Source organism: Misgurnus anguillicaudatus, chromosome 11 (assembly GCF_027580225.2).
Source record: "Misgurnus anguillicaudatus chromosome 11, ASM2758022v2, whole genome shotgun sequence".
NCBI classification, from domain to species: Eukaryota; Metazoa; Chordata; class Actinopteri; order Cypriniformes; family Cobitidae; genus Misgurnus; species Misgurnus anguillicaudatus.
This window is the reverse complement of record NC_073347.2, coordinates 36158570-36184166: the sequence shown is the minus strand read 5'-3', so window position 1 is coordinate 36184166 and position 25597 is coordinate 36158570. Positions and strand designations below refer to the sequence as shown.

The window sequence follows — 25597 nt, the reverse complement described above, 5'->3', positions numbered from 1 at the left end:
GATTGGTTAACGCTGCGCGAAAATCCGCCAAAGTTCGATTTTTTTCAACTTGGGCGTCAGCCGCAAATTCGCTTCAAACACAAAATGCACAAAAAACGCCATTTGCGTTTACCGCGCCAGCCGCTCAATTCGCGACATTCACGCAAACTAGACGCGCGAATGAGGCGGAATTGTGTCTACCACGCCGCGCCAAATGCGTCATCCGCGCCGCGAGACCTAACGTGCATCTTCACACTGACTTAACATTGAAATCACTCGCGCTTGACGCCTTTACCGTGGCTGGTGTAAACGCAGCATTAGTCTAAAAGCTTTTTTATTGGGTTGTGTTTTCGCCTTCTCATCTTGGTGTAAAATTGAAACCGCTTAAAACTCCAAATTAGTTTTCATGTATGAAATTAAAAGACAATGTGGTTAAAAACTTCAGAGAAATTATTTTATTGCAACTACAATGATTTAATGTCTTATTTAGTTGAGTCTTGTTATGTATAATTTTAAAAAAATTGATTATCCAAAAAAGAATATTCTTGCCATTATTTAGTCACGCTTTTGTGTCTTTCCAATGCCATGGTTTTGTTTTCTGTGAAATGCAAACATTTCTAATTCTGTTGCACATATTACATTTTAAACTTTTAGGGGTGGTTTCCCGGACAGGGATAAGACTAGTCCTAGACTAAAATAAATGTAAGAGCTGTCCAAACTGAAAACATCTTGCACTGACATATCTTAAAATACATCAGTGCCCTTAGTTTTGCCTGAAAATGCACACAAGTAATGTATTTGATAAAGCATGTTTGTTAAAACTAGTAATATTTCTTAATTAAACCAAGGCCTAGTCCTGTTTTAAGATAATCCCTGTCTGTGAAACCACCCCTTAAAGGACTTTAGTTATACCCACATTTTCTTAATTAATAAACTGTTCTTATATCGCTCTCTCTCTTTTCTGTGTTGTGTCTGTGACAGCGAGCGTAAAGCGAGGAAACTTTACTACTATGACCTGCGTGAACGTGTCCTGCGATCAGAATGCAGACAGCAGGAGGAAGTGTACTTCCAGCTCGCAGGATACGCCCTACAGGCCGATCACTTTGAGCACTCCTCAGATGGTCACAGTCAGGGACACGCTTCGTATTTCCAACCCAAAGAATACTTCCCTCCTTGGATAAATCTTTAAAAGTTTAATGACACATATTTGCATCTAAATAACATTCCTTACATTGCTTTTGGTTTAAAAGAGCAGAATTGTTGGTCATCTACATTTGTTAAATTAACTAACTTCTTTGGTCAACCAGCTTTACCAGAATGACAATACCCATAGCAGTAATAACCAGTCTGGGCTAGCATGGAAATGGTCTTTTTTTAGCAGTGTTTTGATAAATAGTTTGATTAAAAAAGTAATAATTCGTGGTGAGTGAACACATGTTTGATAATCGCTCATGTCTGCCCCCTCATAGATAATTGCAAAGCGTGGCGTTGACTACCTGCTGCGTCACGGGCCCAAGGTTCATAAAGAGATGTGGGGGATGTCTTCTCGTGACGCTATCTTGCTGTTTATCAGAGAATCGTGTCGTCTGGAGGATGTCCCAGTCACCTTTTATCGCCTACAGAAGGTCAGAGGTCACAAACTCTTATCAAAAGGTTTGGCTGTAGGTCAAGCTCCTGTCAACTGTGGAATGTTGGGAGTATTTGAAAAACTTTCTTTATTACTGTGAAAGTTAAGTGAAAGTAGTTTTACGCCACTTACCACATTCTCATTACTCGAATACAGTTTATTAAAGCATGAAATTACAATAAATACTAGATAGATAGATAGATAGATGGATAGGATAGGAAAGTATTTGGCCAAGATACAAGTATTTGAAATATTGAGAAAATCGTCTTAAAGTTGTCCAAATGAAGTCCTTAGCAAAACTTATTACTAATGAAAAATATATATTTGATTTATTTATGGAGGGAAATGTACAAAATAACTTAATGTAACATAATCTTTATATCCAAATGATTTTTTTGGCATTTATTAAAATCGATAGTTTTGATCAGTGGCTATTGCTACAAATATACCCGTGCGACTTATCACTTAAGGTTTTGCGCTCCAGGGTCACGATTTCCAACAGGGTGATTCTCACGAAATCCAGATTTAGAAGATGTCCAGAATCAGAATTTTTAAAAAGCCATTGAAGCCAATTTTTTTTTGCACATATAAGATTAAGGTCTGAACTTACTAAAACCATTTTTTTAGAGGATTTAAAAATATTTCCTATAGAATTATTTACATTTTTTAGATTATCATTATAAAAAATGATCATTACCGCAACATGATATTACATTAAATTTATGCATTTTAGTTCTCATAACCGAAACATGAGTTTGTAAATTTACAAACTCATGTTTCGGTAAAGAGAACTAAAAAGTTGTCTAAGTACTATGACAAACAAAATTTTAACTTTTATCAAGAGAAAAAATAAGAACTGCTTACCTGGTAGCCATCTTGAGTGTCACAGTCAATTATGTCCGTTCCAACCATTTTTTGTTGTTGTTGAGAATGTTAGTTCCTTGAGGGGTTAAACAAGGTTTGAAAATTGTTGCGGAGGATGACAATTTTTTTTTTGGACACATTTATATTCCTTATTATTGTCTCTACATTTCCCAATGATCACCAAATACCACATGTTTCTTTACTGTAAATGTTTATAGTATAACGTGCACTGAAGCTTTTTTATTTTTTAGATTTTTTAATTTAAATCTTTTGTCAAAGAACCCAAATCCAGTCATGGACACGTTGTGGTAATGAACATTTCCTTTTAAAATGAGGAAAAAAAACAACAAAATTGATGAAATCATGTGCAAAATAGTACAAGAAGAGATGTTTGTAACTGTATGCTTCTTATTTTGATAGCATTTACTTTTATTATCAAAATATTTCATGACACCTCATAAATTTAATTTCGCAAGAATCACCCAACATGAGTTATTATTTTGCTGTCTTGTTTGGCACAGAAACACACACTTCATCATTACCTTTCACTTTTATAAACATATTATCTACATAATCCCAAAGTTTGATGAGATATTGTGTTTACTTCTTTGAGAAACCCTAAACATTTCCCCAGTAAATAAATGATTAATTATTAAATGGTAAATAATGCATAAATGTAACTTGACGATATGTAACTGTGTTTCAATATGTTTGTGTGTCTTTCTTGCAGGATAAGAAAGAAGATAAAGGTTCAGCCCTTCTTGGACTCACGCTCAGAGGAATGCAAGTGTATCAGGTGTGTGTTTATATTTGTGTGTTTGTTACAGTACATACACAATGTCTGTTTTGTTTATTATATGTAGTGGGTGTAACTACTGGATGGCCTTAATGCTATTGCTTGACTTGCATAAAAAGCATGCAATTGAGCATCTGTAAATGAATAATAAACAGGAAACATGCACATAGGGGTGGTTTCCTGGACAGGTTTTATCCTAATCCCAGACTAAAATGCAAGTTTGAGCTCCCTAAATATAAAAAACATGTGACATATATTAAATATCAGAGCCATTGGTTTGTCTACAGATGCACAGCAGTATTATTCTTTGTGAGGTGTGTATATCAAAACTACTTCAATGCCCTAATCTAACCAAGTCCTGGATTAACTGTGTAATCGCCACTTAAAGTATACAAATCCAAAGACCATAGAACAAGAAGTAATGTGGCTCATCGCGATTGGGTACGTCTATATTACCTTTAATACCTTAATGCTTCGGAGGTTCACCTATTTTCACACATAAACATGAGTCCTTCCCCTGACACAATCCCTCAATTTCTCCAGGTACATCTACTCACTGATCAAAGATCTCCTGATCCTGACCAACTTTACCATGATAACCAAGCCAATGTTTAAGTGACTGAAAGTCCTCATGAACAGGACATGCTTGACTGATGTTGTGAACTTGTGTTATACTGTATTGTTTTTAAAAACACCTACATTTTTCTACTGTAATTCCCAAAGGCAATGTAAACTAGTTCTCACATTTCAGTTTGGAGAGGCTCCTAGTTTGTTTACTATAAATATTTACCTTAACTATTTGTTTTAATATGTGTGTATGGTAATTTTTACCCACCTCGTACTGTATGCCTCTGGGCTCCACAATATATCGCTCAAGCATCGACACCGCAATATATTCATCTGCAGTAGTTAAGGTAAACATATATCAGTCTATAGCACGTATACATTTATTTTATTAACTAGCATTATACCTGTCTGTATGAAGGAGGATTGGTGCCAAGCTAGGATAGAATGGAACCATCTCGAAATTGGGGTCATTCAAATGCGAGAATAAAGTCATTATTTAACGAGAAAAAAGTCAGAATAAATATAATTTCGAGAATAAATTCGTTATTTAACGAGAATAAAGTCGTTATTTAACAAGAATAAAGTCGTTATTTAACGAGAATAAAGTCGTTATTTAACGAGAATAAAGTCGTTATTTAACGAGAATAAAGTTGTTATTTAACGAGAAAAAAGTCAGAATAAATATAATTTCGAGAATAAAGTCGTTATTTAATGAGAATAAAGTCAGAATAAATTTAATTTCGAGAATAAAGTCGTTATTTAACAAGAATAAAGTCAATATTTAACGAAGTCGTAAAATTTCGAAAAATGAAATATTCAGTTTAGGCTTATTCTTTATGTTGTTTACTGCATTAAGATAGTGATATAAATACACACCATTCAAAATTTTACAACTTTATTCTCGTTAAATAACTACTTTATTCTCGCATTTTAATGACTTTAATCTCGAGATGGTTTTATTTTTTTATTTTAGCTTGGCCCTAATCCTCCTTCGTATGTCTGATATGAAGCAATTAACCCCCAATTTTTGGTTACACATAGTTTTAATTTTACACAGAGTTTGTTGCTGCACATTGTTGACGTGCAGGCTCTGCTTGCGCATGACAAAATGATAACTGCAACTGTTGTTCATCTCAAGAGCTGTATGTGAAAGATGTTCCCACGAAGATGCAGTGCCCTACAAAATCATTTTCATATAAATATCGCAGGAAAACAAAATACTGCAACGCCAGATCCCCCCAAACCGCACCCCCATGCACATTAAAATGATGGAAATCATCAGCTCATTGAATCTGAAATGACTTGAGTTTGTCGCAATTCTGTGAATGTTTCTTTTTAAATGTTTGCATGTTTGTGCACGTTTCTGTTAGTCAGTGCAGTCCTGTGTTCTCTCTTTGATTCAGTGCCAGTCACCATGATGGGACTCTCCAGATAGGCCTGACTGGAATGCATATATTAGATGGTTGAGTCCATGAACAGGGATTTGGAGTGCATGCCATTCCGCTGAGTCCTCTGATCTGTCTGTTAAACTGTCTAAGGCCGGATTAAACTAAGGGCCCTGTGTCTAAGACATCAAAGACCCAATGTGTTGAGCCCTGACCCCAACTTCAAATGATCTCCACTTTGTACTTTGATAAAAAACAGGATTTATTTCCTTTCTCACACTGCCAAATAATCTTATATTACAAACAATAAACAATAAAAGTTTGTTTGAAGGAAGATTTGCAGCTTGGAGAGTTAGAAACACACTGTCTTATTTATTATTTATTTTATTTTTCAGGAATTGAACAATGTACGTGACCTGCTCTATGACTTCCCCTGGTTTCACGTGGGACGACTCACATTTCTGGTATATTTCATGTTGCTACTTGCCATGTTACTACATTACATCAGTCTTACCGTTACAACAGGAGCTGAACTCATGACTGGATTTCATTTTGATAACTGTGGTACTCAACCATTTATGCACTTGGCAGACATTTATATCCAAAGCCACTTAGGCCGGTTTACATTGAATATTTGAAGTGACTCAATCCCATTTTTTTCTTTCGTGTGGCACAGATCAGATATGACCCACGGATGTGTAAGCAGGAAAAAGCGCATAGATTACGATTTCTTCCGATCGGTATCACACCTCATTCATGTGTGAAAATAAATCCGATATGAAATGAATCAGATACATGCGTTCTGATCAGATATTCCCATGTCAAGAAGTGTCGTGCGTCATTAAAAATGTGACGCTGGCAAATGACGTCAACTCCATAGACACCACCCGCAATCACATGACTCTTTTTAGCAGCGCAATGGCGGATGATGGCTCCACATAGCGGAGTAATGTTAAAGTTTTATGTCTTGTTACAGAAATAATCTTGTATAATCATTTTGTCTATGTCCATTGAATATTGCGACATTTTAATTTTTCTGTACTTTAAGCTGTTCAGGTCAGCATGTCTACTTTGAATTTTTCGCCAAGTGTTTAGTGTAAATGCAAATATCGGATACGATACGAAATTTTGTTTTGTAAACAGGTCATTAAAAAAAATCAGATACAGGCAACAAGATTTGTAGTGTAAATCCACCTTAAGGGATCACGTACACCAAAGTTTTTAAACTCATCTGAAAATGCAAGGCAGACACTGACTCTGGCCGCTTGCCGACTCTGGGCGCTTGCCAGCGCATTTTTAGCTACGCGCTTTGGTTGCTATAATACTTCTGCTTTGTTTATCAGTCGTTGAATGATGCAGGGGTTGGTTGTTGTAATACTAGGGACTATAAGCAACACCTGGAATGGAACGGCTACGGCGACCGGAAGTATGCTGTCACACCGCCGTAGCCAAGAATGTAAAAATCACTAAGCAACCGTAAACAGGACAGCGCAGCAGGGCATTAATTCATTTATTGAGATATAAAAAAAATCTTTTGTCAGAAGAGGAGTTTTTACTAGTGTATGATGTAAATAAGTCTAAAAACCTAGATTTAAGCAATACTTGAAAACGTTGAATACTTAAAAATCTTTAAAATTAGCTTAAATTTAAAACATTTTAACACACGAAGAGTTTCGTTGCAAAACGAGATAAATACATTTTTTTACATTTTTGTCAAAACATGTTTGTTATTATGTTATCATGTTATTATTTTGTTTTATGGTGCTACTTAGCTGTATTTTTTAAGTTATGAAGGTTTTAAATCAAAACAAACCAACTGCAGTTGCATTGAAATTAATTGGAATGCACAACCAAAAAACGTGTTTTCTGAACAATTAAAAAAACTGTGGTTATCTCCTTTTGCACCGAAACTCTTCAGTCATATTATATAAAAGATTTGAGGTACAATCATAAACTGATGCAATTACAATAGCCTCTTTCACACAGTAATTCTGGTAAATTACCATGAATTTACCAGAATGAATTTACCAGTAAATACAAAAATGTGCTGTTCACACACGCAGTGGCGTTCCGTTATTTTACCAGTAAGACATCATTCACACATCAGTATCAAAATACCGGTAAATTCGTTGAGAAAGCGGAAGTACCTGTAGCACGCGGCGAGCTCAGTGTTGTATTTGTAAACAATCCACGTCGTTCATAACCACGGTCCGTATTTTGTTGTCGCGAAGTTGCTCATGACCAAACAACATTGAATGAGACGACGTCAAACCGAAAATGCGTTTTTAACAACAGTTTGCACTTTAGGCTTCACAGAGGGCGTGCTAAGGACGTCGGCAATTCGGCGGTAAGCTGTTTTAAACAACTTTGGTGAAGAAATGTGAACGTAAACTTCAGGTGTGCTTGACTTTCAAGCAGCATGTGTGTGGAAACGTCCATAAACAGTGCGGGGGTAAACGCGTCATCTTGTATTAAAACGCTATGATTGGCCCGAAGCCGTCAGCGCGGTCTGACGTCGTCCGTTCTAAATGCCGGTAATCCTATAATTTTCGTTCACACACAGCGCTTACCGGTAAATTACTGGTAATCTTACAACCTGTCTTACTGGTAAATTGGGAGCACTGATTTACCAGAAAGGTTCTGTTCACACATGACTTGTTAACGGCAATTTACCAGTAAATTACCAGTAAGACTGTATGTGTGAAAGGGACTAATGTCACATGCCATAAAACATAACATTTATTTACATGATCTCTCACGTTGTAGCGACTGCGGCAAATCAGCTGTTCTTCTATAGTAGAGCGTTACAGTAGAACGTCGCAAAGTAGCAGTTAAATTCGCGCATGCCCAATACAACGCAAGAATGCCTTTGCCATTCCACCAGAGGCTGTTGCTTAAAGTCCCTATTTTGTCCCGCCCCTCCTCCACTGTGATTGGATGGCTGAGTGAGAAGTGACATTGAGGAGCTGAGCTTTTTACCCAGCTTTTGGAAAAGTGTGGCGCTTCCATTGGAAACAATTGAAAACATACGCCGGCCGCTGGCATAAACGGCACCCCCTTACAGTGCTTTCAAGCTATACATTTAATCAATTATCAAATATAGCCTTGATATCTTTAATATTAACTAAAATCATGCCAGATTTTGAAATCAATGATTGAAATCAAACTTTGATCATCCTCATCTCAAAATTAGTTTATGAGACTTTAGCCTGGAATACACAGGAATAATTAGATGCATGCATTACATTATATGGTATATATGTTTTGGATAAAATATTAATAATTTTATATCCATATGTAAGAAATATAAATGATCTGAAATGAAGATCTACTCTCTGCACAGGGGAAAAGGTTTGAGATCCAGCCGGACGGTTTGCCTTCTGCCAGGAAGCTGGTGTACTACACGGGTTCAGCCTTTCGCTCTCGACATCTTCTACTACACTTAAGTTCCTGCCATCGACTGTATCTCAGCTTGCAACCTGCTCTCAAACACCTGCATCAGCTGGAGGAGACGGAGGGTGTGTGTGCTTTTCATCATCTGTTTTGTGCTATGATTTATTTCTGTTCATTAGAGGAACTCATTAAGATAATGACCTCACAGATGATGGTTGAAAATGTCAATTTTTTTCATCATTTTAAAGAATAACAACAATTACTGTCAATTTAGATTTTTTTGTATGTGACATAAATAATATGAAATATATTATTTAAATAGTTTTGATCTTAGTTTATGTAAATATTCTTATTTTATCATATGATGTGTATATGTGTAATGATGCTGTCTTTGTGTTAGGGTGACTTTTATGGCACATTTACAGTGTGTTTATTAATGTTCACTGTTCATATACACTCACCTAAAGGATTATTAGGAACACCTGTTCTAATTAATGCAATAATCTAATCAACCAATCACATGGCAGTTGTTTCAATGCATTTAGAGGGTGTGGTCCTGGTCAAGACAATCTCCTGAACTCCAAACTGAATGTCAGAATGGGAAAGAAAGGTGATTTAAGCAATTTTGAGTGTGGCATGGTTGTTGGTGCCAGGCGGGCCGGTCTGAGTATTTCACAATCTGCTGAGTTACTGGGATTTTCACGCACAACCATTTCTAGGAATGGTGTGAAAAGAAAAAAACATCAAGTATGTGGCAGTCCTGTGGGCGAAAATGCTTCTTGATGCTAGAGGTCAGAGGAGAATGAGCTGACTGATTCAAGCTGATAAAAGAGCAACTTTGACTGAAATAACCACTCGTTACAACCGAGGTATGGAGCAAAGCATTTGTGAAGCCACAACACACACAACCTTGAGGCGGATGGGCTACAACAGCAGAAGACCCCACCGGTACCACTCATCTCCACTACTAATAGGAAAAAGAGGCTACAATTTGCACGAGCTCACCAAAATTGGACAGTTGAAGACTGAAAAAATGTTGCCTGGTCTGATGAGTCTCGATTTCTTTTGAGACATTCAGATGGTAGAGTCAGAATTTGGCGTAAACAGAATGAGAACATGGATCCATCATGCCTTGTTATCACTGTGTAGGCTGGTGGTGGTGGTGTAATAGTGATGATTTCGTGGCACACTTTAGGCCCCTTACTGCCAATTGGGCATCGTTTAAATGCCACGGCCTACATGAGCATTGTTTCTGACCATGTCCATCCCTTTATGACCACCAGAATTAAGGCAGTTCTGAAAGCAAAAGGGGGTCAAACACAGTATTAATATGGTGTTCCTAATAATCCTTTAGGTGAGTGTATATATATCATCATAGTACTTTTTGTAATGCCCTTAAGTATTTTTTAAGACTGTAAGCACAGAGGAAATGCGCTTAATTGTCACGATTGCCAAAGCTTTATTTTCTGCTAACAAAATATGACTTTTTTGTTTCTCTGATTTTTTTTTGTTTTCCCTGTCTGTAAAAAAAACATCTAAAGTCATTTTTCTCTGAATAACTGTTTTCTACATAAACTTATCCTATATGATTTCAAGAACATTGTATGAAAATATAATCTTGATATCTTTAATATTAACTGGGTAAGCTCATGTCAAAGACTGAAATCAATGATTATTAAAAACATCATTAGTGTAGTCCATGTGACATCAGTGGTTAGTTAGGAGCAGCGAAAATACATTTTGGTAAAAAAATAACAAAAATTACGACTTAAATTCACGTGACTGCTGTGACGCTAATGATGTATGACGCGGCTGACGTGTTATATGGTGCGCCCCAGCTGTTGTTTTTTTTCCGCCTGGGCTTCATTTACAGTCTGACGGAGACGCACGGTATATGTTTGAAAAAAAACTTTGCACATATGTTTGAGGATAACACATCATCCGTGTCACTGCAGTCACGTGACTTTAGTCTCGCGCATACGCTTCACAACAGATGTGGAAGAGAAGACTTTAACCTGGATGTCCCTGACTGTGTCCCAAATGACTCCCATATTTATTTATGTCTCTCGCTCTGATTCCAGAGAAGAAGAGATACCGTGAGTCGTACATCAGTGATGAACTGGACCTGGATCAGCCCTGCAGTGAGGGCAGTCCTCACCTCTCCCGACACTCCACCAGCAGCTCCGGCATTGAGGTGGACACCAGGCAACGCAGCGTCTCCGTGGAGATGGTTTCCATGGAGGAGAAGGAGAAGTCTTTCATCTCTGCCGTCAGTCAAGGCTCTTCTCAGACCTCTGACGTTGACACGAGCAGCAAAGCCCAGGCTGATGAGGATGATTTGCACGATGAAGATGAAAATTGCAAAACCTATCTCTAACACACATTGGTGTGGTTTCCCAGACAGGGATTAGCTTAAACCAGGACTAGACTAGACTAGACCTTAACAAACATGCCTTACCAAAACCATTACTTGTCTGTATTTTGAGGCAAACAAAAGGCACTGATGTATTTTAAGATATGTCAGTGCAAGTTGTTTTCAGTTTGGACAGATCTTCAATTTTTTTAGTCTAAGACTAGTCTAATCCCTGTCCGAGAAACCGCCTCATGAGGTTTATATATGCTATAAATGCTGTATATGTTATTTGTTTGAGAGCCAAATTCCTTTAGCAAGGTTTTGCATGTATTTCAAAAACGGTGTCTGTTTCACAACCAGTGGCGGTCGGCAACTTTTCTTCCTGAGGTGCGTGAATTTAAAATGTTTGTTGCGTCATGTAAACCATGTGCATCATGCCTCCTGTCAAAATACGTGCCTGCTGCACACGCGTTGAAAGGGTTTATGATAAATGAGACGCTCAAAATTTACAAAATACTCGCTAGACACTAACTAAACTCTGATTACACTTATTAAGTGGGTATCTGGCAAACGCAAGCGTCACTTTTATTATGAACCTGTTTGAAGCATCTGCAGCAGGCATGTATGCAGCATGTGTGATACACATAAGTATACATGACGCCCTGAAAACATATTTTGACATGACGAGCCACACACATGACGGGCTAAATACATCGTGCACCCTCGAAAAAAGTCACCGGCCACCAGTATTCACAACATAAAAATAAAATAAACAAACCTGTTTCAAATGTCACGTAATTTGACATGCTGGGCATTGCTGGGATTCTTCACATGTGTAAGTCTGCAAGAAAATATCTGAAGAATGTGAATCATCAAAGTTATGTTACGTATTTGCTCACCTTGCTCAACTTAATTTTCACAAAATTGTCACTTTGCATGTCTGGTCGTGAGTTTACAAATCTTCAATCGTGACAACCTAAATAATGCATTTACCCATCATTGAAGATTTTGATCATTGTGATGAATCTGAATCTAGATGAGCCACGTGAAGTTTCTGTGGATGACCCTGAGGATATCTTACGATTGGCTAAGCTACTGAAGGGCGTTTCTATTGACCGTCCCACCAACCAATCAGACACTGATTTTAAAGGTAACAACTAAAAAGCTAAAGCTAAACTTTCATTATTGCTTATACTGTTCACAGAGTTATACGAGCCAAATCGTGTGGCTTGTTGAGGGAGTTTTTATTTTTTTATTCCACCTGGCAGAACTTAAAAGCCATCAAATACATATTAGGGGTAAGCGGGGCACAAAGGTTAAATGTAACACGGCTACTTTACATATTTATACAGGGCCGAACAATCTGTGCTTTTGGTCTTTTTCTTTTACTCTCAGAAGATTTACTGTGAATTTATGAAAAGTTTTAATTAAGATATTGAACAATATTTTTGTCTTAATTGTGCAGCTCTTTAAATTTTTTTTATTTCTATGCATTGCTGCATAATGGACGGATGGTTAGAGGAAGTGTCATGGATGGATGAATGTGTGGATATCTATCTATTATAGGCAGATATAGAAACAATATCCACCTTTAGTATATAGACAGAAGTTGATTGAACTATTTGTGTTTAAACTAAATTTTCTAGTAGGTGTTACAACAAACCTCACTGGTTTCTTCCTACAGGTCCACGAATGACTTCAGTTAAGACAGACAATGAGCAAACGACCCTTTGTGTTACTGACAGCGATGAACAGGTTTGCATTTTCCTGTGCCTTTTCTAATCCTATCCCTCTTCTCATTCATCATGTCATCAGATGCTCTTATCACCCATTCCAGGTTTGGATTCAGAAGACTTGTAACCCAGTCAACCGTCAGAGTCTGAGCCTGGATGATGTGCGGCGGTTTTCACCTCTCGTACCACTAGGAACGGCATCGGTTCTTGACACCTGCCACAGCTACACGTTCGGTCTGCCCAACTCCTCGAGCTCTCCGACCAGTTCCTTTCCAGACAAACCTTCATTCAATGCACAGCGTGCCACAAACTGCCTGTCACTGGACCAGCTGGAGGATAACCAACCATTGGAGCTTGTCTTTTAAAAGAAAAAGAGAAACAGACAGCAGAAGGAGAATAAAGACGTGAATTTTTTAAACTAAACCACACAATGCGTTAATATGCTATTTAGCAGCCATACAACACAATTGTGGGTTGTTTACAGATAATAGTATTCTGCAAAACTTTGTGTGGTACTTTAAAATCGAACAAGGACTGAGGCATCATTTCGTCTGACATCATATAAGTGATAAAATGAGTTTGTTTCTTAACTTGCTGTGATCACAACAAACAAGAGGACGTTTCACATGAAGGTCTCAGACGGGGATGATCTTTCTCTAAAATGCTTTATAAATAAATGAGAGTGTTTGGCCTCGGGTGGATTCTCAGGCAGCTTATAAATGAACACGAATGAGATTTCACAAGCTGTGCTCAGATTCTTGTACTTTTACATTGTCAGACATTTCCTCAAACACAACATGAAGCCCATTTTGTTTCTATAATGTGCTGCATTTTAAAGAGAAAAATAATGAACTTCTGGATTGGACTTGCTTTGGGAATGGATTGAAAAATAGTTTGTTTGTATTCAGCATCAGAATAAAGCCAGACATAATTAGTCATAGCTTTCTGCTTATTGGTTAACATCATAATCCAATAGCCCGTGTGACTTCACTTGAGTGGTATTAGAAAAGCAAGTTACTACATGGTGATTATGTAATTGCAGGTACAGTTGGTGTCCAAAGTCATTATTTTTTCTGCTTTTTTTAAATTGGTATATATTTTTTATTATTTTAATAATCTGTACTCATTTTCCTGAATTACAAAATGTTACAGGCCATAACAATTTGGGCTGCATAATAACTAATCGCAGCTAATCGTTTGCAGAATAAGGGTTTTGGTTTGCATCATATATGTGTATAATGATTCTGTATATATAAACACACACACATGCATGTATAATATTAAGAAAAAAAGTATGTGTATGTATGTTATTCATATTTATATATAATACAAATTATATATGAATAGAAAAATGTATATAAATGTATATAAATATTTCTTAAATGTGTGTGTGTGAGTGTGTGTATATATATACACAGAGTTGTTGTACACACATATATGATGTGAACTGGAACTTTTATTCTGCATGCGATTAGTTGTTATGCAGCCCTAATAACAGTATAATATTTTATATAAAAGTGTCTTATAGCTGAAAGTCAAGATTTCCTGTTGTCCAAATTACTGTCAATTCTGTTACCGTCAAACTCGGTTACTAAACAAAGTCAATAAAAAATAAAACAATTGTTAACTTAATGCATGTTTTTGTTCTCAATGTTGCACAAATTTCGCCCTTAACAATATATGTTATACTCTGTTACCAAAGTAGAGTAACAGTGCCACTGTTTTTTTTAAAGAAAAATGTGCATTAAGTAATTGTTTTATTTCATATTGACTTTGTTTTTTAATGCTTTAATTCATACTATTACATGTAGAATGTCAATATATACAAATTGCATGTATAAATTCAATAAGCAAGCTGAATGGTTATGTGATACCCATAAGAAATCACGTTTACCTTTAAGTGTATTTGAATTTCTAGTCATGATAGTCTTATTGTATAAAGACTCACCGGTCCTGTTTCAAACAATCACTGTGTTTAGAGATAATACCCATAGATATAAAGCAAATGTAAACCTGCTAAACCCAGCGATCAGGAAGTGAAGGTCTTTTAATGTGTTTTTCATACATGAACAGTTGGTTTTAAGTAATATCAGATAGTTTTGTTTTATTTCTGTTTCTGCAGAACTTTTGTCCATGATATACTGAGGTCTTTTTTATTTCACTAACTGCAAATACAAATCAAGCCCTTAAAGGGTGTGCACATAATGGTGAGTGTAATTGCTGCATTTATGTATTATAATCACAAATCTTATAAAACATACACATGTTCCTTTCAGTGAAAGGAAAAACACTCGGATTAAATAAATAAAAAAAATGCTGAAATTGGTTATTCTGGTGTTTAATATGAAAATTGTAAAAGTTTTTTCATGTTACATACTAAGCTAGAAAAATAATAAGGTCAGAAAATGTGAATTATCATACCAGGAATTCAAAATTGGGTGGGGCTTTCCACAAGGATTCTGAAATTGGGCGGGGCTTAACGGCTTAGCAGTTCTATGTTGACCGTTTAGCTTAATGGCTATTGAACTTTTTTAAAAAACTTTTTTATTGAACTTATTTTAGATGCCAAGATTAATACTTACCAGTGCTATAAGCAAATTTAGCAATATTACAAATTATATCACGCAGCCTTTCTTTTAAAACCACGCCCTCTAGTGACATGCCAGCCAACACGATATCAACACCCTAAATGATTGACAGAATGTTTCTGACGAATAAAATGTAAAATTTTCTCAACAGTTCCCAAATTAAACAATTTTCTATATGACCTTAATAATTTAATTATGACACTAACTAAGATTAACAACCAAAAAAGCGTCAAATTTGTGAATCTGTATAATGATCTGATGAATGTTACATAAATCGCTTTATTACGCTTTATTATTATTATTATTATTATTTTTTTGCTTTTTCATTGTTGTTTTAATTGTTACATTCCGTTCCTACTTTATACTTGTATTGTATTTATGTCATCCATGATTGTTTAAAAATTCAAAATTGTTTCAAATTCAAACTCTTGCTTATACTTGTAAAAAAAAATCGAAAAATAAATAATGTTGGTTTTTTTGGACGAATAAAGTATGTATTAGTAATATTACCTTATATTTATGTTAAATCCCCTAATTACGACTATTATTTTGTACTGATAGTATGCGAATTGGGATCCAGGAACCGTCGTTTATAAATGCGATAATTACAAAATTATGATTATAAAATTATAAAATGTTTTTCCAAACCATTTTGTACGATTCTCTTAAATAAGCTATACTAGAGCGCCCCCTACGGGCTGTAAAGTTGCACACACAGCGCATGCGTCAAGCGCATACGCAATATTTCAGGAAGTGGGACGCACCGGTTTACACGTGTGTAAAAACAAATCATTCAAGTGAATTTTAATCGTTTTTAAACTGCGGATGGCTTTCAAGGATAAATAAACAAAATGGCAACGTCTCGTCTTTTGATCAAAACCCTTTTATCCCACTGTCCCGATCCCGAAAATGTAATCAATACTTTGTGCTGGCCAAGTACTTCATTGCCAGACATAGAGACGATTGAAGCATTAACTGCTCTCATCCAGGAGCTTTCCAGTAAATTACATCCAACAGAGGATCGGTTTATTTGTAAAGTGCAGTCTGTGATCTGGGATCAGTGCATGCCACTACTAAAAACGATTTCGAGTGCAGATAACGGAGGTAAGGATCTGCTCAATGCTGCCTGTGGGCTGTTTGCTGTATGTGTCGGTGTTTGTCAGGCTGATGTACCTGAGCAGGTGTGTCAGACTTTTCTGCCTGTTCTGATGATGAAAGATGAAGGCAGAAGTAGCTTTGACGTGGATGTTGCTACTGAAGTCACAGCAGTGTTGCTCTCCAGCATCCCATTCAACAGAGACATCATCTCCAGGACTCTGTCGTGCACACTTTGCTGTGTTAAGGATCTTTCTGACTCCAGGGTGTCCAAAATCATTGTTCGGATCTGGTTCACCATACTGAAATCCTGCGGTAAAGATGAAGAATCAGAGATGCTGCATCAGATCTGGGAGGATTTGTTGGCATGGCATCAGAGAGATCAGACAGAATTGGTGTCAGCTCGGGTTCTGCTGTGTTTTACTGCTCTGTCTGATCAACTGTATTCTCTGGAAACCTCCTCGTCTGGGAACCGACCGGACCCTAGGAGATCACAGGGGTTTTTCAAGGCAGTTCAGGCCGGACTGACACACAGAGACAGTGTGACCCGCAAACGGGCACTTTACCTGCTCACCCGCTGTGTGACACAGGCAGATATCAGGGGAGAAGATGTGGGCACCTGTCTGACACCTGACACAGGTGGGACACATCTGTTACAGGGTCCTTAAGCTTTCAAAGATTTAGATTTTCATAATCATGATAGTGTTAAGATATAAACATGTGGTTTGGTTTTCCACAGATGAAGTCTTGTTTAAATGGACAGCAGAGAAGAGAGAGTTACTGAGGGAATTCTGGGAAGATTACGCCTTAGTACTGGAGACACTCGAGGAAAACCAGGTAAGAATATTTCTGAGATTCGGATCAATAATATTTAAACCTAGGGTTGCAAAGAGGCAAAGTTTCCATGGGAGCTTAATCTAGGGAATTTTGGTAATATTCCCAATTGGAAACTTAATGGGAATTTTACAGGAATTATTTGTTCATTTAGGGAAATTTATATAAACTAAATCATATACAAACATAAATAAACAAGCAGACATGCATGCAAGGTAATACAAATTTACTGATACTTATGATCATCAAGCTGTGGATTAATTTTATCAAAAGTTGTAATATGAATTAATTCTAAAGGATTTTTGATCAGGTAAATGCAAACTTGATGAGCATAGGAGACTTCTTTCTAAAACATTTAAAATAGTAATGTGTCTAAACATGAAGAATGTGCAAGGTAGAAATTCAAATGAAATTGCATTTAATCTTGTTGTTTTAAACCAAAATTATGCTGCAAGATTTTTTTAAGTACATTTAAAGTACTAGTCAATTTTCTTAAAATAAAAAAAAATCCAGATAATTTACTCGCCACCATGTCATCCAAAATGTTGATGTCTTTCTTTGTTAAGTCAAGAAGAGATTATGTTTTTGAGAAAAACATTCCAGGATTTTTCTCATTTTAATGGACTTTAATGGACCTCAACACTTAACAGTTTTAATGCAATTTAAAATTGCAGTTTCAGCGCAGTTTCAAAGGAGTCTAAATGATCTCAAACGAGGCATAAGGGTCTTATCTAGCATAAAGATTGTTTTTTTGTCAAGAAAAAAAATGCACTTTTAAACTACAACTTCTCGTCTATCTCCGGTCATGTGACGCGCCAGCGCAACCTCACGTAATTGTGTAATGACCTGGAAAGGTCACGTGTTACATATATGAAATGCACATTTACGGACCATTTTAAACAATAAACTGACACAAAGACATTAATTATTATCATTCCACATACAACAACGTCGGAACGGTCCTCTTTCTTCAACACTGGGGAGGAGTTTCGTGACCTTTCGGTGTGATGACGTATTGCACGAGGTGGCGCTGGCGCGTTATAGGACTGGAGGAAGACGAGAAGTTGTGGTTTAAAAATGCATATTTTTATTTTTCTTGCCAAAAATGACAATCGTTTTGCTAGATAAGACATGTATGCCTCATTTGGGATCGTTTAGAGTCCTTTGAAACTGCAATTTTAAACTGCATTAAAACTGACATTTGTTAGGATCCATTAAAGTCCATTAAAATGAGAAAAAAATCCTCAAAAAACATAATCTCTTCTCGACTGAACAAAGAAAGACATAAATATTTTGGATGACATGGTGGTATGTAAATTATCTGGATTTTTTTTACAGAAAATGGACTAATCCTTTTAAGTTCCCTGTTATAGGCAACTTTTGCCATTTTTTTTGAATTCCCAGATTATTCCCATTAACTCATTCACCGCCATTGACGAGTTATCTCGTCATTTATGAGTTCATATTTAACTAATAAATGTGCCTTTCTGGACGAATTTCAAAGTGAAAGTGTAATACCGCTTTTATCCACCAGATGCGAAACGAATTTATCAAAAACGGAAGTTAAAAAGAGTTAATGATTTATTTTAACTGGGTTTATGTTTGATAGTCATTCTGAGTCTGATCTCTAACATAAATGTCTTTACAAAAACGCAATTTTTTAAGCTTTTTGCTCAAAATGTTGTATTTTTGAAGAGAAATATCCATATTTCAGTGGTAAATTAAGTAGAAAAAGTAAATATATAATGAAAAGTTTTTCCCCATTTTGTTTGTTTGTTTGTTTGTTTATTGTTTGTTTGAAAGCAGAGGGTGTGTTCTTTAATTTGATATAATTTGTATGTTTATATATTTATAGAAAATAATTTTCCTGCAAGGAATTTTGTGAAAATTTTGTTAAAATCACAAAAATACAGGTGGGCAACTTTTCTCAAAAAGGGTGGCGGTGAATGAGTTAACTCCCATTAATTCCTATATATTCCCGTTAATTCAAATTCCCATGGAAAGTTTCCAGCCTTAAACACAATTCCCAGAAATCAAAACCCCATTGATACTGTATTTTGCAATCAAAATCTACTGTATTGCTCATTTATTATTCTTTGTGCTAGTCTTTTGGGACTTTTTTGTTAGTAAAGTGAATTTAGAAATTTTATTTCTGCAATGATTTGTCATCTGGCTCCTGAAGCAAAACCAGTGCGCTTTCTTGTGGCTTCTCCTGTCAACATTAAAATTCACATTAAATTTATATTGATTCATTTTTATTTGCTTGTTTTAGATTCACGTGATTCGCCCCGTTCTCAAAAGGATCGACATGCTCGTCGAAACAACATCAACTGACATCCAAGGTCTTTAGTAGCAGCACACATCCTAAATTTTCCTCTGTCTGACCTTGTATCTTATTTTGATCCCAATTTCTCCCATCAGCAGGTGGTCTGTTTTCCCCGTCCTGGTTGCTGTGTGTGTATCAGCGCATGTTTCACAGCGAGAACAAAGCAGTTATGAAGGAAGGAGTCAATCATCTGTTAGAGCTGAAAGCACTTTATCATCCTGCGTTTGCTTTTGCATTCTCACAGGTATCTATCAGTTTATCTCTACTTTGTATTGACTGAGACCATTTTTTTGCTTTAAAGTTTATTCAGTTTTAAAGTCAAGATGAAATCAGAGTCAAATTTACTAAATAGATGTGTGGTCTTATTAATGTAACCACACCTTGAACATTGGGGGGACCAAAACATTCAGGGCTTGATGCTTTTTCCATACTCCTGCTAATAGTTAACAGTGCACTGCAAAAAATGATTTAAAAGAAAAAAACTCTTAGTATTTTTGTCTTGTTTTCAGTAAAAATATCAAAAAATTCTTAAATTAAGATGCTTTTTCTTGATGAGCAAAACGACCCAAGAAAATAAGTCTAGTTTTTAGACCAAAAATATTAAATGTAAGTGATTTTGTGCATAAAACAAGAGAAAAAATCTGCCAATGGGGTGGGCACATTTTTCTTGAATTTTTCTTGAATTTAGTGTTTAAGAGGAATGTTCAGGATTTTTTTGCTTGCCCTATTGGCGGATTTTTTTGCTTGTTTTGTGCACAAAATCACTTACATTTGATATTTTTGGTCTAAAAACAGCATTTTTATAAGGATGAATAAGATCTTGATCGTAAAGGTTTTTATGATGATTCAGTAAATTCCTGTCCATGTTTGTTTTTGATGAAGAATGTTCTTCTGGTTCTCAGTTTATAATCGGTCCTCTCATTGATGTTCTTGCAGAGAGCTCTCTGTATCACAGGTATGTGGTGTCTGCTTTTCCACACAAACTTTTATCAGTCTGATCTCAAACTGTGACCGTCTTAAGCTGTTTGTTTTTACAGAGGAGCTCAGCAGAATCTCAGAGATTGTCCGGAGCTGGGAAGAAAACTTCAAACCTTTATAGTGAATTTCTTTGACAGTTTGCCAGAAGAGAAAAGAGGTAGAGAGATATGAGATGTTTGAAATCTGTGCGCATTTAGTCTTGTACATCATAGTAAGAAAAAGCCAACATTTGTCTGAATAAGACCTTTGAGCTGCATTCAGAAACCTTTTGGATCAAGTGTGTAGTTTGTTGGATGGAGAAATATTTAGTCACAGGGTCTATATGGTGGTAAATAAAAAACGAACTTACTGTAAAGTGTATTTCTGCTTTAATATCAGGCTCAGTATTGCTGCAGCTCATCCAGCGGTTGGGTTCACGTCACTGGTGTGCCGTCCCTTTGCTCTTCATCTCTCAGGCTCTGAGTTGTCTGTCTCTACGTCCTCTACTTGACTCTGATGGGCTGCAAGCATTCAGGTACAAAGCTATAGCTGGAGAAACACAGATAGTTTGGTCTGTAAATTGAAGAAATAAAGTAGCTCAAATGGTAAAACATTGAATTGGTACCACAAGCGTAATGGGTTTGAACCCCAGGAAACAAACATACATGGCTTACAATCAATACACATTTTTAAATTTGTACTGTATGTCGCTTTGGATGTGACTTTTCTCCGTTATGGAGAAACTTAAGGTTGACTTTGCATAGGATTGCTTATCTGTATTTGTAGTGTAGCTGTATTTACTGCAACAATTCACACTGCTCTTACGAATAAGTACAATGGTTTTACTTTGGTATTTCAAAAACTACTTTAGTGCCGTGATGTTTTTGAATTTCATAAACTTCTGTACCATGTATGTATTTGATTACTATGGTATTACAGCTGATTTCATTAATGTACCGTAGTTCTTTCGTTGTATTGTTTTGTAAAGGTGATCCACATATGTTAGTCAAACCACATATACACATATTTCTATACTGAACACAATCAGCTTACTGTGTTTTGAATATGTTTTTGTGTTTTCAGAGAGGTTCTCCGCTGTACTATGATCACTCATCAGGTTCTGTTGAGAGGAGCTTCACAGTGTTTTCTGCTTCACGCTGCCCTCTCTCTGACACATGTGGTACTGCATTTTCTCCCTTTAAATAACTAAAGGTGCATTTCACCCAAAACCGATGAAAACTTTGTCATAATTAATTCAACTTTATGTAATTCTGAAACCCATGAAACACGTGACTTTCTATGCAACAAAAGCGACAAGGCTAGAAAATTATTTTGAAGACAATTCCATTTGCATATGCATTGATATCAAAACCTTGGGGTGATGAATTTTGACGTCCTGACGGTTAAGTAAATGCAAATATGTTTGAGTTTTGAGATGGTTATGCTACAGTCTGTCTAAATATCTATTGGTTTGTCATAAGTAGATAAAATATGAGGTTCCTATTGATAATTATAATATGTGACCCTGACCACAAAACCAGTCACAAGGGTCAATCTTTTTGAAGTTTAATCATCTGAAAGCGGACATAACAATTTTATTTTTTTCTTTGCTTGTGTTTGGCAGTCAGCTGTGTCTTTAAATGATGTTTTCAGTTTCCTTGTGCATTTTCGAGCTGAAGAATCTCTGTGTCGGGGTACAGCACTTTGGACTGAGGTAAACTAATACCACCAAAGTTAAGTCAAGTCTGAATTTTTAAATTGCACATGTGTTTTATCTTAAATGATATTTATAACAAATCCTCTGTTGGCAGCTTTGTGAATGGCTGCAGAAAAATGAAGAGCGCTTTTATTCAGTATCTTCTGAGGATCTTCATATTGAATCCTCACACAGTAAAAGAGCTTCTGTATTCAGTCACGTCCAGCAGCGACTCAACACCTTCCTCACCGTTCCAGCCAACTCGGGTGAGATACGGTACAACATGATGTTAGCAGCGTTCCTATCATCAAAACATCAACATATGATGTGTTGGACTTTCCATTTATTCAGTCATAGCCATAAGCTTAAACCTAACTTTAAACCTAACCAAATCTGAGCGTAAATAAGGGTTGGTTTGCCCATAAACTCAACAACTCCAATATGAATTATTGAAATTGACAAGCGGGGAAATATCGTATTCATAATTTCAGATGAATCGCCTGCAATTATGAATGCGATATTTCCCCGCTTGTCAGTGAACTACGGCTTTGTGTAGTAAATGCCGCTCCATCTGGAAGCAGGTGATGGCAATTTATTACTAATCAAGGAACCGGCTTTACTGATGAGATCCACGTGATAATCTCATGCGATTTATTGTACAGCCCTAGTAGCTACACATTATGCTATGAATACAAACCTAAAGTAAAAAAAACATCTAAAGGAATGAGCCCAAAATTCATACCAAACTGTTTATTGTGCCCCTGGCTGAACATGATTGAGAAAATATCTCACAGTTTGATTTAGATGTATTCTGTGAAACATCATCTAAATGTAGCTGCTTCTCTCCTGAAAGACCAAACCGGAAAGTTGCCTGATCCAGGAGAAGCGGAGCTGCTGTCCCGGGCCGTACTCCTCACAGCAGACCTGCAGCAGAGCAGAGATGAACAGATCGAGGCTGTGGATCTGAAAGAGCTTCTCCGACCCCTGCTGGACATCTTACACAGACTCAGCACCAACGTTTACCTGCTGCTGCACAAGACCGATAAAAGCCTGCAGTTACTGCTACGACTGCTGCAGCTGCAAGGAAAAGCCAAAGATCCAGAGAAAGGTTTGTGTGTTAAGAAAATGAAGACAAACATGCAGCGATCAAACGTGATGTAGCTCTGGAAAAGTTATGAGTTTGAATCCCAGGAAATACACATGAAATGTAGTGTAACTACTGTAAGAATGGTTGCAAACGGGCAGAACGTTTTCGGAAACTTTTCATGGGAACTTAATCTGGGGAATTTTGGAAATATTCCAAATTGGAAACTTAAAGGAACAGTATGTAGGATTGTGGCCAAAACTGGTATTGCAATCACACAACTGGTGGCCAATACACAAAATGACAACATAAACATCAGTTGAGGGCTGAAACTCTACTTTTTAAATGACAATATCCTGGCCAGACCACTGTTGTCAGTGATATAAGTATTTGAAATGAAATTTATTTCTTAATGTCTAGTGACATATCAGGGCCATTTTATAATTAATTTATATAAATTTCTTACATACTGTCCCTTTAACAGGAATTTATGGGAAAATATTGGAATTATTTGGGAATGTAGGGAAATTTATATAAACTATATCATAAACAAACATAAATAAACTTTTTTTGCTCATAAGCAGCCATGCATGCAAGGTTATACAAATTTTGAAGAATCCTGATTGCGCTCATCAAGCCGTGGATTTATTTGATCATTCTACACCGATCAGCCATAACATTTTGACCACCTGCCTAATATTGTGTAGGGTCCCCCTTTTACCACTAAAACAGCCCTGACCTGTCGAGGCATGGACTCTACTAGACCGTTCTATCAGAACCAGCATTCACTTTTTCAGCATTTTAGCTACAGTAGCTCATCTGTTGGATCGGACAACACAGGCCAGCCTTGGCTCCACACGTGCATCAATAAGCCTTGGCCACCCATGCCATGACACTTTTACCAGTTCACTGCTTTTTCAAATTCCCAGTTTATTCCCATACATTCCCGTTTATTCCCATACATTCCCATACATTCCTGTCAATTCCCATGGAAAGTTTCCAGCCTTGAAAATTCCCAGAATTTTGCAACCCTAACTGTAATGCTGCGTTCACACCAGCCGTTGTAGAGGCGTCAAGCGCGAGAGATTTCAATGTTAAGTCAATGTAAAGATGCGTTGAGGTCTCGCCACGCAAATGAGTCGTTAAGTGTTGCACGATTGTGAAGGACATAAGAGACTACAGGTGATAAATCCATCCTTTCTATACTAGTTAAATGCTTATAAGTAAAATCAATACACAGACACAAGTAAAATGGTTAAATTTGAAGTCTTTTATTTGGCTAGTCTAATGTGTTTTTTTTTTTCTTACCATGTTCTTTGTGTGTTTGATGGTGGTCGAGTTTCTGAGGTTGGTCCGTCATTAAAAGAGGTCCGGGCGGAAACTTCAGCCGTATTTATATCGTTCCTAACGACGGTCCAGACCAAACCATTGGCATCCACAAGAAAGGGGACGCCAACTATGTTTGCTCATGCATATTGCTAATAATTTTGATAATATGTGATGTGGGAAATTAAAAGTCATGTTAAGTTGTGTTTATTGTGTATTTCGTATGTGAATTGTGTAGTTCTTTGTTATTAATGTGTGTAATGGCCATTATGTTAGTTTTGTGTCTCCTATGTGTTATATATTGGTGCTGGTCGCCAAGGTATAAGAGGGTTGTGTTTGGATATTGTAGGTTAGTTGTTGGTTGTGGGTCTGGAGTGAACATGTTTAAACTGTAGATTTTGGACCTCTGGTATTTTATTGTTGAGAGGCATATACAGAGACAACCATTATTAGCTCCATTTTTGAATTACTTTATTTTGTTTGTTTTTTCTATTTTTGGTTTATTCTTGTTTTTTTGTTACTTTGTACATGGTTGCCTTGTATTTGAGACAATAAATTCTCAAAATATTTTTGCATGAAACTACTGCCCCTGTGTATTTTTCAACCCTTGGCCATGACTCTCACAATTGGTGGCAGCGGTGGGATTGCCAGTAAGGGGCAGTAGTAGCTAATATTTTACCACAGTCTGAAATGGGACCGAAGAAAGCAGTAAAGCTGGATGAGTTACCAGCCATAGTTACGGCTACAGGAGGTGAGGATTCTGAGAATCTATCGGCTTTAAGAAGCTCGCAAGGGGTTGCCATGGAGGAGTTACAACAGATGTTTCGGACACATATGCAAATGCAACAGGAAAGGGATAAGCGTATGGATCAGGAAGCAACTCGACAGGAGACACGATGGAGGGCTCTCCAGCATCAGTTTACTTTACTTCAAGAAGAGGTCCATGCGAGGGCTACACCCATACCTGCTCCCCTCTCTGGTACTTCATTTACTC

General features: G+C 36.8%; 2 protein-coding genes across 3 annotated transcripts in view; both read left to right on the top strand.

The window, feature by feature from the left end:
* LOC129415471 (FERM domain-containing protein 6) overlaps positions 1-14363 on the top strand; it is a 30398-nt gene extending 16035 nt beyond the window's left edge. The window contains exons 6-14 of the mRNA XM_073873597.1: positions 961-1160; positions 1453-1604; positions 3201-3266; positions 5614-5682; positions 8562-8736; positions 10693-10966; positions 12005-12114; positions 12649-12719; positions 12802-14363. Of these exons, the coding sequence (XP_073729698.1) occupies positions 961-1160; positions 1453-1604; positions 3201-3266; positions 5614-5682; positions 8562-8736; positions 10693-10966; positions 12005-12114; positions 12649-12719; positions 12802-13062 (1378 nt within the window). The 3' untranslated portion in view covers positions 13063-14363. The remainder of the gene's footprint in view (positions 1-960; positions 1161-1452; positions 1605-3200; positions 3267-5613; positions 5683-8561; positions 8737-10692; positions 10967-12004; positions 12115-12648; positions 12720-12801) is intronic.
* Positions 14364-15996: 1633 nt separating this feature from the next.
* tarbp1 (TAR (HIV-1) RNA binding protein 1) overlaps positions 15997-25597 on the top strand; it is a 38880-nt gene continuing 29279 nt past the window's right edge. For both annotated transcript variants that reach the window (XM_055170524.2, XM_055170523.2), the window contains exons 1-11: positions 15997-17019; positions 17120-17217; positions 19487-19556; positions 19639-19784; positions 20443-20495; positions 20578-20675; positions 20897-21032; positions 21581-21677; positions 22122-22211; positions 22309-22459; positions 23047-23301. In XM_055170524.2, the coding sequence (XP_055026499.2) occupies positions 16137-17019; positions 17120-17217; positions 19487-19556; positions 19639-19784; positions 20443-20495; positions 20578-20675; positions 20897-21032; positions 21581-21677; positions 22122-22211; positions 22309-22459; positions 23047-23301 (2077 nt within the window). In that variant the 5' untranslated portion in view covers positions 15997-16136. The remainder of the gene's footprint in view (positions 17020-17119; positions 17218-19486; positions 19557-19638; positions 19785-20442; positions 20496-20577; positions 20676-20896; positions 21033-21580; positions 21678-22121; positions 22212-22308; positions 22460-23046; positions 23302-25597) is intronic.